This window comes from Dendrobates tinctorius, unplaced genomic scaffold, assembly GCF_039654945.1.
Source record: "Dendrobates tinctorius isolate UK_male_01 unplaced genomic scaffold, ASM3965494v1 ptg000037l, whole genome shotgun sequence".
NCBI lineage: Eukaryota > Metazoa > Chordata > Amphibia > Anura > Dendrobatidae > Dendrobates > Dendrobates tinctorius.
The window spans coordinates 24458608-24478260 of record NW_027361705.1 but is presented as its reverse complement, the minus strand read 5'-3'; the positions used below and the strand labels follow the sequence as shown (position 1 = coordinate 24478260).

General features: G+C 46.6%; 1 protein-coding gene across 1 annotated transcript; it reads left to right on the top strand.

Annotated features, from left to right (window-relative positions):
- The first annotated feature begins 1348 nt into the window (after window positions 1–1348).
- On the top strand, window positions 1349–19372 carry LOC141088066 (nuclease EXOG, mitochondrial-like). The gene is made up of 5 exons (XM_073573942.1): window positions 1349–1559; window positions 3349–3498; window positions 7825–7964; window positions 14473–14549; window positions 15783–19372. Exons 1-5 carry the CDS (start codon window positions 1430–1432, stop codon window positions 15871–15873), a joined length of 588 nt encoding a protein of 195 aa, XP_073430043.1. The 5' UTR covers window positions 1349–1429; the 3' UTR covers window positions 15874–19372.
- Window positions 19373–19653: the final 281 nt, after the last annotated feature.

Below are 19653 nucleotides of genomic sequence, written 5' to 3'. Positions count from 1 at the left end.
ATAAAGCATGTGGGAACATAATACGGGGAACCTGGTTATGGTAATATTTTTGACTGTGCCACACAGGGATAGATTAATATGTTGAGGCGGTAGGACAATCTGAATAAATGCGTTTACAGGGCACACTTAAAATTGTAGGGATTAGGGACTAATCGTATTGACCTGGGAAGTGCATTCCAAAGAATTGGCGCAGCACGTGTATAGTCTTGGAGACGGGAGTGGGAGGTTCTGATTATTGATGCTAACCTCAGGTCATCAGCAGAACGGAGGGCGCGGGTAGGGTGGTATACTGAAACAAGGGAGGAGATGTGGGGTGGTGCTGAGCCATGGAGGGCTTTGTGGGTGAGGGTAATAAGTTTATACTGAATTCTGGAGTGGATGGGTAGCCAGTGTAATGACTGGCACAGGGTAGAGGCATCGGTGTAATGATTGGTGAGGAATATGATCCTGGCTGCAGCAGTAAAATCAACGGTGTCGTTCAAAAGTACAACTCGTTCTGCAAAAAACCAAGCCCTCATGTGGGTGTATTGGCAGAAAAAGAAAAAAGTTATGAATCTGGGGAGAAGGGGAGGAAAAAAAGGAAAACGCAAAAAACAGAAAATTGTAAAGTCTCAAAAGGGTTAAAAGTGATGATTGGGGACTTGAGACTGATCACTGTCTGTAGCATGGGTCATCAGTATTAGCTCAGGTGGTATCTACATCCCGGCCCGTGAGCTGTATGAAGACCCCCAGCACCATGGAGAGCGCAGCGTCCTCATCATTATCTACGAGACCCCGATATGTAGGTAAAGTAGCGGCAATAGGACGGAGCTGTGATACTGGACCACCTGCGACCGTGTTATAGGCCGGGGTCAGACAAGTGAGAAACTCGGACGAGTCTCACACATCAACACCCGGCACTGCCGCCGGCACTCGGCCCGGAGCGCTCAGCCACATAGAAATACATGCAGCGCTCACTCCGGTCCCGAGTGCCGGTGGCAGTGCCGGGTATTGATGCGAGGCTCGTCCGAGTTTCTCACAATTCTGACCCCGGCCATAGAGTCGTGTTACTCCAACCTCACTTCTTACAACCTACAAGTGCACGGAGATGTCTCACATTCATCCCACACGTGGCCTGTGCACCTACAATGCCGCGGCTGAATTCTCGCCCCAGTCCGGCCCTGCTTTCACCTATACCTGACTCCTGAGGTGACCCCAAATCACAGCTCAGATGTGTGACGCCTCATGTCCGATCACCAGCACAGCAAGTCTTATTCCGCGCCAGTAGGTGGCGCCCGTCTACATACAATTTATTCACATGCAATAAACAAGTCTGGCCGCAAGATGTCGCTGGTAGCACGCCTTGGATTCTACTGTAAATCGAGTGCTGTACTGTTCCCGGCCAGCAGGTGGCGGCTCCGGTTCATTCGTCTTTTACAACTACTTGAAGATGTCAGGACATATTTCCTACAGGATTATAAGCCGCCGCTTTCTGGGGGGTTTCGTGCTGGGGGCTACACTGAGCACATCGTCCTTCTTAGCCGCGCTGTATTTATACAAGCGAAAAAGAGACGAGCCAGGTGAGAAAACCGCCCCCTGGCGGAGAGTGTGCGCCGTTACCCCTGTGGAGGGAGGCCCTGTCATAGACGCGTGTGCTGCAGCCTGCATCCGGGTCCCTGCTCTCAGTGACGTCAGTACGAGCTCCCCTCTCACCCTCTGCCTTACTGCAGCGCCCCCTTCTGTCAGGACGGAGCAGAGGGGCCATGGATCGTTATGGGGTCTGTCTGGGGTCTGTTCTGTGTCGGTTTATAGGAGAGAAGTAAAAAAGCGCAACGTCCACACCGTGGAATCAGTGATGAGTGAGCGGGGTCGGATGAAGTGTTATCTGGGCATGCTCGAGTGCTCGTAGTGCCCGACGTGCTCGAATACTATGCTCTGGTCCCTGCGGCTGCATGTCTCGTGGCTGACAGCAGCGGCACATGCAGGGATTGTCAGTCACTCCTCAGGGGATGTTCCCACGGTCAGTATTGGCAGCACATGTCCGCTCCATCCACAGCGCTGCCGGCTTCTGAACGCCGCTGATTCCACATGTGATCACTGAACCGTGCGGGATCACGGCTCCCATTACATTGTACGGGTGAGATTTATCCTGTGGAGACAGAGCGTCTCCGCTACATATATAGACATGCTGCGGGCGGGAGAGACGCTCCACATGGAAGCCGGAGGCGTCTGCCCGCATAGTGGGCGTGGGATATGATGACACCCCCTCCACTGTGCTGTAACATCTGGACGCTGCGGATGTACACAGCGTCCACTGACCGTGGGAACATACCCTTACATGTGTCACGGCTGTCACGAGACATGCAGACGCAGGGACTAGAACATATTATTCAGCACACCGAAGTCACTGTTAGCGCTCCAGCATGCCCAGATAACACCTCAGCACGCTCATCACTGCTCAGCATCTCTTCTGTTCTGTTTTTTATACATTTTTTTTCTTTTTTTGTCTGTAGCTCTGATATTTGGTGTTTTTTCTGCAGGCTGAGTTGTATTGTGAAACAACAGCAATTTACACCATTGTTTGTTTCATTTTAAGGTTATGCCGCCAACAGTTGGCACAGATAGTATTTTGGTGCAGAATGATTACAGAGATTACATAAAGCTTATCCTCGCCCCTTGTGCCATCGTTGTTCCCGCGGGGCCGGTACGCGCGGTCCTGGGGCTCTTGTACGATGTGACACGTGACTCCGCTGCCCAATCAGCGCTGGCGTCACTGTCCGCGCCTTCACACGAATTGTACATGAAGAGTAAGTCCGGACTGCGGCTGATCTCCGACTTCCTCTTCATGTTCAATTCATATGAAGGGTGGGGACAGTGATGCCAGCGCAGATTGTGTGTCAGTGTCAAACCGCATGAGAGCCCTGCAGAGCGCGCGTGCTGACACCGTGGGAGCAGCGCAGGCACGGGATGTGAGTATAGGCTTTTTTATCTTATTGGGGCAAAGCGTGGGGTATGACAAGGGGTTGTCCTAGCAGTGGACAACTTTACATGAAATGCGGCATTGCTGTGTGAGACATGTAATGACTGACAGTCAGCTCTCCTGATCTACACTGGTAACACCTCCTTTCATTTAAAAAAGTCTCTGGAGGCAGATTCTCAGGGAGATCTATGTCCGGCCCGTAGATCTTAACCGTTCATTTACATATAAAGACAAGTGTAGATTTCTAGGTAATAAGATCAGATTGAAGACGTCACGTTATCATTTTATTCATTTTTTTTTTTTTACTTGCGTGGCCGTCTAGATGGCTTAGGAGGGTTGATCCTACTGAACCAGATATAATGTTAATATTAACCTTTTTTTTTCCCCAGAACCTGTACAGAAGTCTCCATTGGAGGAGTTTGGATTCCCGCAGAGTGGAGAGGAGGTCAGGCAATATATCGGTCATGCTTTATCTTATGATCAAGCAAAGAAGACCCCACGTTGGGTCATTGAGCATCTTACAAAAGAGAAAATAATTGGTGAGTAAAAAGGGAATTAATTCCATTACCTCGGCTGGTCTCCTAGTAAGGAGCACAATGGGCAACAAAGTGGCTCAGTGGTTAGCACTTTTACTTTGCAGCTCTGGGGTCCTGGGTTCAAATCCCACCGAGGACAACATCTGCAACGAGTTTGTATGTTCTCCCCGTGTTTGCATGGGTTTCCTCTGGGTTCTCCGGTTTCCTTCCACACTCCGAAGACATACTGATAGGGAATTCAGATTGTGAGCCCCAATGGGGACAGTGAAGACAAGATCTGTAAAGCGCTGTGGAATTAATGGCGCTATATAAGCTAAAGCATAATAATAATGTTTACAAGCGGAGCCAGAGCCGCCTCCTGTAACAGCAGCTGAGCGCTCCGTTCCAGTGAGCGGTGGAAACATGCGGCTCGTCTCATCTGTCACAATGTATCGGGCGCTCAGTGCCGTTCCTATTTTCTGACTTCATGCTCACCGGGAGCTGTGCCCCCCTGAAGACAGAGAGTGGGACAGCCCCCTTTATTCAGCACTGGATTCCCAGAGGTCTAACAATACGTCAGGATCACAGTTATCCATTTTTAGTGGCACTTTTACACATCTCATTTTTGATGTATTTAGTATTTTTTCTGACAATTCACCACTTAGGCCAGACAACGTTGTAGTGAATTCTTAGGCTGTGTGCCCACGTAGCGATTTTTAAGCGTTTTTGCCACGATTTTCGGCGCGAAAACACTGCGAAAACATTTAAAAATCTTGTACATGACGCCCCCCATGCATTCCTATGGCATTCCGCACATGCTGTGCTAATGCTGCGCTTTTTTCCGCGACGGAATCGCATCGTGGAAAAAATCGCAGCATGCTCATTCTTTTGTGCGGAATCGCAAAGAATTGCCGCGATTCCGCACCCATAGGAATGCATGAGAATCGCTTACTTCCCCCATGTGGCTATGCCCACCATGCGCAAAGTGAAGCGTCTCATTTGCGGTTGGTACCCACGGTGTGGAGGAGAGGAGACTGTCCTCCAGGCCCTGGGTACTATACCCCTGTAAAAAAAGAATAAAAAATAAAAAATCGGGGTATATTTACCTTCCGACGTCCCGCGCTGCATTCTCGGCCTAAGCGTTCCCAGTAATGCCTTGTGGCAAGGCCCTGTAATGACGTAGGTCTCGCGTGACTAGCGGTCTCGCAAGATCGCTATAGCAATGCGAGACCAACGTCATCACAGGTCTCGCAAGGCATTACTGGGAACGCTGAGGCCCGGGATGGCAGCGCGGGACGCCGGAAGGTAAATATACCCCGATTTTTTATTTTTTTCAGCATTTTAACATTGGCGGCCTCAATAGTAAAAACCTGCTCACACTTGTCAAACACTATGTTTGACGAATGTGACCAACCTGTCAATCACTTTCCAAGTGATGCTTCAAATCGCTTGGAAAGTGCTTCAATATCGCACACGAAAATCGTGTGAAAATTGCGATCATAATCACGGAAAAAACGCGCGATTTCTGGGAAGGAGTCCGGTTTTCTGTGTGCGTTTTAACATGCAACGTGGGCACATAGCCTTAATGTTTATTCCCATGCAGTAAAAAAAAAGTTTTCAAACCTCTTCTATTTGTTTCTGATTTGACTCCGTTTTCACTTACTGACTTCAGTGTTGGGAAAACTGTAGCATTAGACATTTGTCTAGAGCGGTCACATTACAGAGCGCCTGTCACCAGTCTCAGGTCGCCCTTTTTATTTAAGAGAACAGCGGGCAGCCTCCGACTGGTGATTTTTTTTTTTTTTTTTTTTTAAACAACCTATGGGCAGAAATGAAATAAAAAAAGTGTTGCTAATACCAACCTAAAAGACCCGACTTTCTAGCAAAATTCAGGTTCAAACTTGCATGTTGTTAGATCGTGGCATTCAGATTCCCACAGTGTGAGACCTCGTGAGGTGTCATGAAATCTCACGTTGGAGCCAAACCAGTGTCGCCCCGTCCGGTACGTTGCAGTTACCAGTCGGTAACATCATTAGAGCGGTTACCTCGCCTCTCAGTAAATGATGTATCCGCTCTGGTGTAGATCATCGGCCTCGCACTTTACTGTCACGGCGGCCACGGAGGGTTGTTGGATCTCGCTCTGTATGTCGGGATCCCACAACCCGGAAGTTCGGACCTGATTTTTTTTCTAGACAGTCCGGACCTTTAGCCTGTCATTAGGGACACTGCTGGACGTCTTTCTTAATGAGTTATGATTTGTAAAACCGTCGGTCTGTGGCTGCTCTCTCTTTTCTTACATCGTACGTGCAGCCACACACAGGTGACAGGTCCTCTTTAAGTGAGGCTGCGGCATGTCCTGAGGCCAAGTTCACACTTTGCGGAATTGTGGTTTAGACTGCAGCAGTCTAGAAGACTTGAAAGTCTCAGTCACACATTGCAAAACAATGAAAGCATGGTGCCGACGTCAGATCTGCAGCGTGCTCATTCATGTACAGATTTTGATTGTGGATTTCACCCTATTCAATAATGCTTAGTAACGGAGCAGGGTGGAATCCACGATCAACAAATGCTGGTTCCTTCTGTGGATTCATTACACGTTTTGTTGTGGATTAGTGACCAAATCCACAGTGGAAATGATCATCTGATATCCGAGTGCAGTGCGATGTTACACACTCTCCTCTAGACTTGTATGGGTGCGTGAGAACCGAATTTGGCGTGCAATCACAGCATGCTGCCATTTTTTTTTCCTGTCCGATTGCAATCCAATCAGCGCTGGCAAAAACCCGCCATTGATAAATAATGAGATATAGGATTAAATTGGTACGAATGCAATCTGATTATTACACAGGTCAACGAAAAAATTTTTTTTTTCTGGTGTCCAAAATATTTTAATGAATTTGGGGTATTTTTGGGGTGCTGATTCTGAATATGTCATCAGTTTTGCCAGATTGGCTCAAGTTTTTGAGATTTTTGGTATCTTATTTATAGCACTTGTTGGTAAATGCGACGCATCATCTCATTAATTTCTTTGGATTAGTACTTGAACTGAGCAGTTCTCAATATAGTTTTGTGTTAATTAGTGTTCTAAAAGTTTGTTCATAGCTTGATTTTTGCACTAACTTTATGTTGTTGTCTGTTTTCCAGTGAAAAGCATGAACTCATCATGAAGAAGTTGTCTTAACGATCCAGACTCATTCTGTTACATTTGTGGTGAATATACACTGCCAAAACATAGAAGAAACATAACACACTTCGTAAAAAAAGTGTATTTTGCCTATTTTGGGGTTATGCTTGGGGACCAAGACAAGTTTTGGGCACCACACATAGTGTGCAAAGCATGTATCGAATTATTACGAAAATGGAGCAAAGGACAAAGAAAAAGCTTCAAATTTGGTGTTCCAATGGTGTGGAGAGAGCCAAAAAATCATCATGATGACTGTTATTTCTGTGCAGTGCAAGTGCAAGGATTCAATAAGCATAAGAAACGAAAATGGGAGTAACATGGAATCTGCAAGAAGGCCTGTCCCTCATTGTGAAGATGTGCCTGTACCTGTGTTTACCATAAATAACAGTCATCATGATGATTTTTTGGCTCTCTCCACACCATTGGAACACCAAATTTGAAGCTTTTTCTTTGTCCTTTGCTCCATTTTCGTAATAATTCGATACATGCTTTGCACACTATGTGTGGTGCCCAAAACTTGTCTTGGTCCCCAAGCATAACCCCAAAATAGGCAAAATACACTTTTTTTACGAAGTCTGTTATGTTTCTTCTATGTTTTGGCAGTGTATATTCACCACAAATGTAACAGAATGAGTCTGGATCGTTAAGACAACTTCTTCATGATGAGTTCATGCTTTTCACTGGAAAACAGACAACAACATAAAGTTAGTGCAAAAATCAAGCTATGAACAAACTTTTAGAACACTAATTAACACAAAACTATATTGAGAACTGCTCAGTTCAAGTACTAATCCAAAGAAATTAATGAGATGATGCGTCGCATTTACCAACAAGTGCTATAAATAAGATACCAAAAATCTCAAAAACTTGAGCCAATCTGGCAAAACTGATGACATATTCAGAATCAGCACCCCAAAAATACCCTAAATTCGATGAAATATCTTTGGCACCAAAAATGCTGTTGACCAGTGTTATTATTCTTTAATCGCCAGTGGCAGCGAGCCCTAATGGTCGTATACAGCTGCCAATGGAAAGGCCCCTCTTGGGACTGTAAACAGCAGGACGGCTCAGTATAAATATAGTTGCCCCCCAATTCAGGGGGTGTTGTGCTTTATTTTGTTTGTCTAGGTTTTAGAACATGTTTTTCTTTTTTATCTTTTCCTTAGGCGTTGCTGACCGGAAACACTGCCGATTTAAACCGGATCCAAACATTCCGCAATTATTTAGTGCCAGCAATGAAGACTATTTACGTAGCGGGTGGTCCCGGGGTCACATGGCGCCAGCGGGGGACAGTAAATATTCTACAGTAAGAATCTGTTTTCTGCTTATCTGAAGAAGAAAATCTATAAAAATTCGTCTTTTTTCTTTTCTTTTTGTATTTACATAAGAATATGGAATATAAAGTTCATTACTTTGACTTGTCATAAAGCTTTATGGTGTGTGCAGACATTAAATGTTTGGTGCAGAAATTTCTGTACCATTTCGGCATCTCTTGGCACGAAAAACAGCGTGTAATACATGCATTTTTGCCCCATTTTTTAAATTTTTTTTTTGGTGCAGATTTTTCCCACTCATTAATATGAGTGAAATCGGCAAGTCACAATAAGCAATAAGGGGGGACGTGGCTATGGAGTGAGGGAGAGAGGACGCTGGACGGGAGAGCTCCTCACCATCCTGTATAATCCTGCATGCTAGGACCCTTTTCAACGGCGTATTCGGGGCTGCCTGGCCACCTCTGGATACCGGGATCCCCCCTGGGCCCCCGCAGGAGGACGGTGAGCGGCCGGTGTGTGAGGGGCTGGAGGAGCTGGAGTAGGCGGCTGTTCCTCCACGAGGCGGCGGCCATCTTGGGCGCGCGGTTCGGCTGCTGTGAGCTGCGCGTCGGCCCCCACTGCTGCACCGCTGCTGGTGCAGTAAAGAAGTCAGCTGGCAAGTTAAAAGAGGACGTGGTGAGCGGGGGAGCCTTGGAAGACGGGAGTGGACGGCGGGGCCCGCAGGGAGCGACGGCCATATAGGACGCGCGCTCTGCCAGTAGGAGCGCGGTGTCCAGTCTCCAGTGTTGCAGCGTCGCAGGGGCAGCGATCTGTATCCTAAAGGATCTGAGAGGAGTGCGGTGAGTGCCCTGAAAGATGGGCCCTGCATAATGTCCTCTCTCTACTCTGCATCGCTGGTCTGCTGGTGCCATTACAGTGGGGGAATCTGCTCCCCCTCCCATTGCTGCTATCTCTCTGGGAGTAGGTATCCCTCCCCCCTGCCATAGGAGCCTTGGTGACATTCTATTTTTGTCTACACGAACTCTGCTCCCAGGCTATAACTAATAAACGTAACCCCTGTTGTATACATATAAGCGCAACAGGAGGATTTCTGGACTGTATAATGTCAGCTACACTGGGATACTTCGTGGTTCTTAAACATGAATCGGTCTAGGGGTTCGACGGCAGCAGAAAAATTGAAGGAATTTGTCAAGACCTGACCCCTCTGAGAGCGCACGCTATTTACGGAACACCTCACAATCTCAACGTAAAAATCGTCCCTCAGAGAGTGGAGAGGAGATTGAACAGGAAGAAATGACCCTTAAACAGGCATCTGAACAGCTGATGCAGGCTATCTCCCTCACCAGGACATCCCTGATGGAGAAAATAGAGGATGTCTACACTGAGGTTGGGGAGACTCCGTCACGATATGCAGGCCATGAGGGGGCGCATCACGGAGGTGGAGACAAGAGTGTCCCGGGTGGAAGACACCATTACACCTATGGAGCCTAAGCTAACTAAGGTAGCGGGATCTATGAACGCCTGGAGGCAAAAGGCAGATGACCTAGAAAACAGAATGCATCGGAACAACATCCGTGTCATCGGTCTGCCTGAACGCTCTGAAGATCAACACCCTGAGCAATTCCTAGAAGGCTGGCTTAAGACTTCTCTGGGATATGAATTCTCCTCGGTGTTCGCTGTTGAGAGAGCCCACAGAGTTCCCACCAAACCTCTACCTCCGGGGGCCCCGCCTAGACCCTTCCTGGCGCGTCTCCTCAACTGTAAGGATAGAGACACCATTCTGCTCCTCGCACGACAAAAGAGCCCCATCAAGTTCAACGACGCCGTGATTTCAATCTTCCCAGATTTCTCTGTGGAACTCCAGAAGCAGCGTGCGCAATTTATCGACATCAAGAAGCGGCTCAGGGAAAGGAACATTATATACAGTATTCCATGATTTATCCAGCTTGGCTTCGGGTTGTCCACGGGGGTTCCTCCGTGTTTTTCACGGATCCGGCAGAGGCTGCCGAGTGGCTGCGGTCCCATAGAGGGTCCCCTGCAAAGGAGTCCTAGAGTATCTATTTTCATCTGGATCCTCTCATTGCGGGCTTAATCGGAGCTCTCCTGGCGGACACCCAGAGATCTACAATACCGGACACTGTGTTCAGTGATGGTATCCCCTTGTTTGCTTTTTGATAGAGGAGCGGGACTTTGCTCCTATGTTACTAGGGTTATATTTTGTCTTTTTTCCAAAAGCTTTAGTTTTAGCTTTCAGTGTTACTTAGGTAGAGGTTGCAGCCAATGGAAGTCCTATTATTTGTGTGATGTCTCTGAGTTCTACTTAGGCACCGATACGCAACATACCCAGATAAGTGGAGATGGGATCTGAATTAATCTGCATGACGTGGAATGTGAGGGGTATCAAAGCCCCCAGGAAAAAGATTAAAGTATTTTCACAAATTAGGCACTATCACCCTCATATTGTGGCTGTGGTCGAGACCCACTTGACCAGGGATACGGCTCGGAGTGTACAAAAACCATGGGTTCAATGGTCTATACACGCATTTCACACCAGTTACTTTAGGGGGGTCTCATTATTAATACACAAAGACGTTAGATGGGAGGCCCGGAGAGACTCTGAAGGGCGCTTCATATTTGTGTATGCACTGATCAATTCTAGGAAATATGTTATTCTGTGTGTTTATAATCCCCCTCCAGCTGGTACGTCGATTCTCCAAAAAGCATTGTTTTGCTTTAAACTATCCAGACGCAGATGTTATTTGTATGGGGGATTTTAATTTGGTTATGAATAATTGCCTCGATAGATTGAGACTGGATGATGGGACACAGGGTGGGACCCCGGCAGTAGCTACATCCCAATTATCACAGTTTATAGAAGGTAGTGAATGGTTGGACCTATGGAGGACACGTCACCCAGAAACAAGAGAGTATACTTGCCATTCTTCCACTAGACGTTCCTTATCTCGTATAGATTACATTTTTGGATCTAGTGGTCTGGCGATGTGGGTGGATAGTATTGAACATGGAAGTAGAGGGATTTCAGACCATAGCCCAATCATTCTTAAGCTCAGGTTTGGCCCGCCGGGTGGTAGGATAACATGGAAATTAAACCCTTTCTGGCTGAAATTGATCAAGTCACCTGACAGAACAATTGACCAATTACATGTTTTTCTGTCCTCCCACCCCGAACCCTGGAATGTTAATTTATTTTGGAACACCCTTAAGGCGTACTTGAGGGGCTGCCTATCTTCGACAATCTCCTGCATCAAACGGGTGACGTCGGGGGAGGATGACAAAATAGAGCAACGATTGAAGGATTCAGAGGCTGCTTGCATATCTAATCAAACTAGTGGTAATAGAGTGGAGTGGCTAACTGCCCAAAGATTATACACTCAACATATAGACTCCAAGTCCAAACGTAAATTATTTTTTACTTGCCAGTCCTACTTTGAACTAGGGAACCAGTCTAGCAAATTTCTGGCCTATTTGGTGCGGCAGCACAATACAACTAACACAATATTACAGATCCGCAGCTCAGATGGTACAGTAGTGTCCTCGACGGAAGAAATAATGGGATGTTTCCATGATTATTATAGATCACTGTACAGTTCAAAAAATTTTCATTGGTAACCAGGGGTGTCTAGACTATCAGATATAACGTTTCCCACGCTAAGTGCCTCTCAGCGGGCCTTTATGGATGCTGAGTTCACTCTGGAAGAGATAGAAGATGCCATGAGGGATATGGCCTCTAGGAAAGCCCCTGGGCCGGATGGGTTTCCTATTGAGCTGTACAGGAAATATCTGGAGATTTTAGCGCCACTTTTGTTGTCGGTGTTCCGGGAGATTGGGGGGGGGGGGTCATGCCGGAGTCCTTCTATGAGGCTAATATAATAGTGCTTAAGAAGGAAGGGAAGGACCCTCTGGACTGTGGATCTTATCGCCCCATATCTTTAGTAAATGTGGATTACAAAATTTTTACGAAGATCTTGGCAACTAGGCTAAATTCAATTATTTTGGAACTTGTACATCCTGACCAGACCGGGTTTATGCCTGGGAAGAGCACCTCCATTAATATTAGACGGGTTCAATCAGTGGTTCAATATAGCTCCCTGATGCCGGACAATAGATGGGCATTGGCATCGTTGGATGCGGCCAAGGCCTTTGATTCCCTTGAGTGGCCTTTCCTCCACGCATGCTTGCAGAAAAACGGTTTTGGAAATAGATTTTTAAAATGGCTTAATACATTATATATGAAACCTAAAGCCCGTGTCATTGTAAATGGTTCCATTTCCGAGTCTTTTTCTTTGCACAGGGGGACTCGTAAGGGGTGTCCCCTTTCCCCGACCCTCTTTGCTCTTGCAATAGAGGTTTTGGCAATTCGCATGAGAACTTCTAATATTATGGGTATAGAGATAGCAGATCGGGTGGATACCATAGGCCTATATGCTGATGATATAATATTTATGGATAGAGTGGAGGAGATGTTGATGGGGGTGATTGCCACTATAAATTAATTCAGTAGATATTCCAGCCTGTATATAAATTGGGAGAAGTCTGCTCTGATGCCTCTTTCTCATGTCCCGATGCCGCAACTCGAGACTCTCTCCTTGTTGCCTATTGTACCACATTTTAAATATTTGGGTGTTCATATTTCTCAATCTAGCACACTTGATCTACAACTTAATATATATCCATTATTAGAGATGGTTAAAGTCAAATTTGCGATTTGGAGTAAACTGTCTTTAGCTGGACGCATTAATCTAATTAAAATGATACTACTCCCTAAGATCACCTATTTTCTCCAACATAGTGCTGTGGTGGTGCCTAAGTCTTTTTTCACTAACTTAAATTCCCAAATTACATCTTTCATATGGGTGAAAACTAGGCCAAAACTTAAGCTAACCACCGTACAAAGGCCAAAAAAGGGGGGGGTGGCGCTACCAGATTTTTTTTATATTATCTGGCGGGACAGGCAAGAGCTATAAATAAGTGGATGCCTGGTAATCATATTCCTAATTCTGAGAGCCATTTGCTGCATGCCGCATGTTCTGATTGCCCGCTAGGGTTCTTGGAGATGGAAAAAGTAAAAGTCCCACGTCTGCTACCCATGCTTCGTCTGGCAAGACTAGTTTGGAGACAGATTAAGAGGGTGGTTGGATTTAGTGACATCATAGCTTGAAATGCCCTTATGGAATAACAGTTATTTTCCGACACTGCTTGCCCACCCATCTGCTGAATTCTGGCCTCAGTGCAGTGTCTCTACGATAGGGGATATATATGAATGCGGTACACTATTATCGCTTGAACAATTACAAGCTAAGTGCAATGTCCTGAGGTCACAATTCTTCCGATATTTGCAATTAAGATCGGCCCTTCAATCGCACATGAGATATATCGGTATGAATGGTGCCATCTCGTCTCTACCCTTGATAGGCATTCTTAAATCACAGGGTCCACAGGGTCTCATCTCCTCTCTGTACACACACATGCTATCGGTGGGGATGGAATCTGCCGTATGCTTGGTTAGGGGGAAATGGGAAAGGCTCATCCCTGACACACGGGGGGGGGGGGGAGGAGTGGGAGGAAATTCTGGAGTCACCAACTAAGGTGTCTCTGTCAATTAACAATAGAATGATACAACTTTATATCATAAGCCAATCATATTTGACTCCGACTCGACTTTTTAAGATGGGCCGTTTCCAATCTTCGGAGTGTCTGAGATGCCATGCATCCGTTGCAGATTTTATCCACATGATTTGGTAATGTCCGATTATAGTACACTACTGGAAAGAGGTGACGTCATTATTAACCTCCCTGGCACAGATTCCTGTTCCCCTTGAGCCATTGGTTTGTCTGTTTGGGGTGTGGGATGATGAGACATGGGGACATTATACGGGGATTTCCTTAAGGGAGACATTGTTCATGGCACGGAAGGTGTTGGCACTGCGGTGGATGGGGGGTTCGGATCCCTCCCTTAGGGCCTGGATAGAACTGGTGAACTCGATTATCCCATATGAGCGTACGCTTTACCAAAACAGAGGGTGCCCCGGTAAATTTGAGAAGATATGGGAGAGGTGGAACTTTTCTCATCTCACATTGTAGGACGGAGATATCGCATGATAAAGAGCTAAATATATAGACACAGGCTGCAAATAGTTGTTTTGTTGTAGTAGTAATGTTTTAGAAGTAGGCAGGCTTTATTATTTGAATAATAATACACAGACTAATATAAGGCAATTGACAGTATGTTTTATTCAATGCACAGTTGGTATACACACGCTGCTTGACATTGTTGCTCTGTGATATGAATGTGTGTTACATGATATTTTCATTGCTGTCGGTTTGCATACTGTATACCCTGCCTTTGGTTCAATAAACGAATTTAAAAAAAACAAACAAATAAGCAATAAGTGCATGAGACTTCAGGATTCTCATTCACTTTATGACAAATCTGTGCAGAAAAAAAGCGACAACTCTGCAGCGTGTGCACAGACCCTTACTATTTTAACTATTTACATCAGTTCCCTTTTACGTCCACAGGAGGCCATGGCTGAAACATTTTATCTGTCAAACATTGTGCCCCAAAACTATAAAAACAACGCCGGCTTCTGGAATCGGTAAGGTCCATGGTCAACAGGGATTTACTTTACAATCTGAAATGCAGATGCAGTCCTGCCTCATGTTCAAAGATTAAAGGGGTTGTCAATAGCAAAAATCACCTCCTTGCCACCCGGACTCAACATCTCAGTGATTTTTGGAGCTGTCTTCCAGAGGTTATGTGACATGACAGTCGGCTCCAGCCTTCATCGTGGCATCAGACTAAATGGCTCCACCTGACTGAAGGCTGCAGCTGATCGGTGTGGCAGTCTGCAACGCTCCTGTGACACCAGTGTCCTCTATCAAAAGACTCGGGTTATACCAGCGATTAAAAATTGCTGGAATAACCTTCATCCGACAAGTGTGTGTAAATATCTAGAAATATATTTTTTATTTTGATAAAATCTGGGGTCCTTTAGCATTTAATGAGAGGCTGTTCAGTAATGGACAATCCTTTTAACATATCGTGGTCTTTCCTGGACCACTGCAGCTTGAACCCACATTGAGCCTTCAATGTCACAAACACAAAGATATGACGAGACATGGCTGCCTTCTACAGCCTTCCTTTCTTTCTGGCTCCTTCTTACCGGAACCATTTTGCACAGAAATCAATATTGGCAAAATGGTTTTGATAAGCAGGAGCTGGAAAGACATGTGCCGGCGCATGCGCAGTTAGGTTTTAGGCTCGGCCTGCAGTAGAGAAGAGGAAAGTGCGTTTGTGCGATCCGGCAATGTCCCTGCTCAGGCGCGAGATTTCATTCAGCTATGTGGATGACACAGGACACGTCATCCACATCAATCAAAGCTGGAAGACGGCTTTTAGCAGGGGAGAGGAGGGACAGGCCCCGCTGTAATGACACCCCTGGGACCGGACCGTCCTAATTTGTATACCTTGCTGGAGCACTTCAGTAGTTTTTTTTGGAGATATAAGGGGGAGTCCGGACATAGTATACAACTTTCTGTAATGCAGCACAGGCGCTGAGGAAGGTGGTGGTATACCGCTGAGCTGTAGTTCCCCTCTGGCGTCACTGTGTAGAGAGTGCAACATTTTCAGGATCGGTGAGGGGCCCATAGGTCAGACCTCCACCGACCATAAAGTAACATGCCATCACTTTATGGGATGGGAATACCCCATATCATAAATGTCATTATTCACGGTGATTTCATACTCTGTCCTGGATGGCATCTATTTGTATGGTGACACCCCTCTGCTTCTGGATTACTATGTAACTAGGTAAATTTCCTATTCACAGGTCTAGGAGTATGTCCATCCACCCAGCTCTCCTGCTCTCCTGCTGTCTGTCTATGAAGGACACACAGTGCATCACCCAGCTTTGCACATAGACTTGCCTCTGCACCTAGCATTCACATGGTATGTCCATCCACCCAGCTCTCCTGCTCTCCTGCTGTCTGTCTATGAAGGACACACAGTGCATCACCCAGCTTTGCACATAGACTTGCCTCTGCACCTAGCATTCACATGGTATGCCTTTCAGCTAACCCCAGCTTACCCCAGTGTTATTTATGACCTTGTTTACTCTGGCTTGATCATATACATCTGGTCCACTCTTAATTGTCTGACCAAAATGAGCAGAGACCACTCCTCTCTGCTTCACACCTGACTGCACTTAGGCTAGTTTCACACTTGCTTTTTTTTGCAGCGCGTTTTTCCCGCAAAAAAACGCATTGAAAAAACGCATACATAAGCATACAACTGCTGCGTTTTTTTCAAGCATTTTTATGAGCATGCATGAAAAAAACGCAGCGTTTTTATGCGTTTGTATGCGTTTTTAGTGCGTTTTTACCGCGTTTGCGTTTTTTTCCAACATTTTTAGGTGGCCCCCCACACTACCCAAACCATGACTTTACTAACTCTAACCCTGACCCTAACCCTGACCCTAACCCTAACCCTGACCCTAACCCTTAACCAAATCATACTTAACCCAAACCCTAACTAACCCTAACCCTAACCCTGACCCTAACCCTAACCCTAACCCTGACCCTAACCCTAACCCTGACCCTAACCCTTAACAAAACCATACTTAACCCTAACCCTAACCCTGACCCTAACCCTTAACCAAACCATACTTAACCCTAATCCTGACCCTAACCCTGACCCTAACCCTAACCCTGACCCTAACCCTTAACAAAACCATACTTAACCCTAATCCTGACCCTAACCCTGACCCTAATCCTTAACAAAACCATACTTAACCCTGACCCTAACCCTGACCCTAACCCTAACCCTAACCCTGACCCTAACCCTTAACAAAACCATACTTAACCCTAATCCTGACCCTAACCCTGACCCTAACCCTTAACAAAACCATACTTAACCCTAATCCTGACCCTAACCCTGACCCTAACCCTTAACAAAACCATACTTAACCCTGACCCTAACCCTGACCCCAACCCTAACCCTGACCCTAACCCTAACCTTGACCCTAACCCTTAACAAAACCATACTTAACCCTAATCCTGACCCTAACCCTGACCCTAACCCTTAACCAAACCATACTTAACCCTAACCCTGACCCAAACCCCAACCCTAACCCTGACCATAACCCTAACCCTAAACCCCCTTAACTAACCCTAACTCTAACCCAAACCCCTAAATTCCATGGTTAAAAAAAAAAACGCATATGCAAAAAAACGCATACATGAGCATGCCAGTGCGCACATATGCGCATCCATAGGCTATAATGGCCATTTTTAGCGCAAAACGTGCGCATATGTGCGCATGCGCTTTTTTGCAGGGCCAAAAAATGCAACATGCTGCGTCTGGAAAATACCAACGCACACCCCAAAAAAACGCAGCGCATGAAAATCGCATACATGCACTTACCAGCGCGCAGGTATGCGCACCCATGTTAAATATAGGGGAAAAAACGCATGCGCAGGTATGCGTTTTTTTCCAGCGCTAAAAAACGCAAATGTGAAACCAGCCTTAGTTGTACATATATTGCAGAGCACAAGTCTGCATAGACTTCAGTCTGCATTGTGATTGCAATAAGTGTGTGCTAGAAGTGTGAAGATTAATTTAAGAATTAAAACCAGAATTGAACCAGAAGGGAACTGAAGGGAACTGTACACAGTCACTGTAAACAATGTTTCTGTTTGTTTTCACTTTCACCCCAATAATCCTTCACTTTCTGCTAATTCCCCTAATCCCTACTCCTAGTAAGGAACTGTTCATCTCTTCTTCAATCCTCCCCATCCACCTCACCTCCGCCTCAAAACTGTTCCTTAACATACAATCCTCTGTCTCCAAACACAGACAGCCCCCTCATGCCCTCTCCTGCTCCCACCTGCTAACACTTTCTCTGCTCCTTCTCACTGCTGGCGATATCTCCCCAAATCCTGGTCCTCCTCACCACATTCCCACAGTCATTTCTACCTCCCATCCACACTCTATCACAACCTTCCGTAACCTCTCCAACCTTATACCCATTCACCCAGCCCCCGCTTCCCCAGTCCCACTAACAGGAGCTCTGTGGAACGCTCGCTCTGTCTGCAACAAGCTTTCCTACATCCGTGATCTTTTTGTTACTACCAAACTCTCCTTCCTCGCCATCACCGAAACCTGGCTCACCCCTTCTGACACAGCCTCTCCTGCTGCACTTTCGTATGGCGGCTTCCACCTTTCTCACACCCCCCGCCCCAGCAGCAAACATGGTGGAGGAGTTGGTTTTCTCCTGTCAGATACCTGCTCCTTCACCCCAATCCCACTGCCACCCTCTGTTACCCTCCCTTCCTTTGAGGTGCACTCTGTGCGCATCTACTCCCCCTCCAACCTCCAACTGGCTGTCATCTACCGCCCCCCAGGGCCAGCCACCACCTTCTTTGACCACTTCACCACCTGGTTACTTCATTTCCTTTCCGCGGACATCCCTACTATCATCATGGGCGACTTCAACATCCCCATCGACACTTCCCTCTCGGCTGCCACTAAACTTCTATCTCTCACTTCCTCCTTCGGCCTCACTCAATGGTCTTCTACAGCCACCCACAAAGATGGCCACACACTGGACCTCATCTTCACCCGCCTCTGCTCCCTATCTAACCTCTCTAACTCACCTCTTCCTCTCTCTGACCACAACCTGCTCACATTCTCTTCCCTCTTCACTCCATGTCTACAATCCCCACCCCACAAACTTTCACACCCTCGCAGGAATCTTAAACACCTTGACCTACACTCATTCTCTGAATCCCTCCTCCCTCTTACAGATATAAGTTCCTTACACAATGCGGATGACGCTGCCACTCTATATAACACCACAATAGCTGTAGCTTTGGAATCCGCTGCCCCACTTACACATACCAAAACTCGCAAAATCAACAGACAGCCCTGGCACACCAGCCTGACCAAAGAGCTGAGGCGAGCTTCCAGGGCTGCTGAGCGCAGATGGAAAAGATCCCACTCCAACAAGCACTTCATCGCATTCAAACAGTCCCTCACTACTTTCAAGACCACACTCGCCACAGCTAAACAAACCTACTTCTCATCTCTCATATCCTCCCTGTCTCACAACCCTAAACAGTTATTCAACACCTTCAATTCTCTCCTCCGCCCCCCAGCACCTCCTCCCTCCCCACTCATCTCAGCTGAAGACTTTGCCTCATTTTTCAAGCAGAAAATTGATAACATCAGGGACAGTTTTGGTCAACAACCCCCAGAGCCCTTCCTCCCGACTTCCCAGCCCTCCACCTTCAAAACCAACTTCTCCACCATTACAGAAGATCGACTCTCCACTCTACTCTCAAGATCACATCTCACCACCTGTGCACTCGACCCGATCCCATCCCACTTCATCCCAAACCTCACCACAGTCTTCATCCCAACCCTAACCCATCTCTTCAACCTGTCACTAACAACTGGTGTTTTCCCCTCAAGCTTTAAACATGCCTCCATCACACCTATCCTCAAAAAGCCCTCTCTTGACCCATCCTCTGTATCTAGCTATCGCCCTATATCACTTCTCCCATACGCCTCCAAGCTACTGGAACAACACGTCTACCTTGAACTGTCCTCCCATCTCTCTTCTTGCTCCCTCTTCGACCGCTTACAATCTGGCTTCCGGTCACACCACTCCACTGAAACTGCCCTTACTAAGGTCACCAATG

Bases quoted from the DNA above. Each gene is read 5' to 3' on its own strand.
- LOC141088066 (XM_073573942.1), top strand. From the start codon at position 1,430: ATGTCAGGACATATTTCCTACAGGATTATAAGCCGCCGCTTTCTGGGG. The intron at 1,560-3,348 runs GTGAGAAAACCG...TTTTTTCCCCAG, and splicing joins GCGAAAAAGAGACGAGCCAG to AACCTGTACAGAAGTCTCCA. The intron at 14,550-15,782 runs GTAAGGTCCATG...TCCTATTCACAG, and splicing joins AACGCCGGCTTCTGGAATCG to GTCTAGGAGTATGTCCATCC.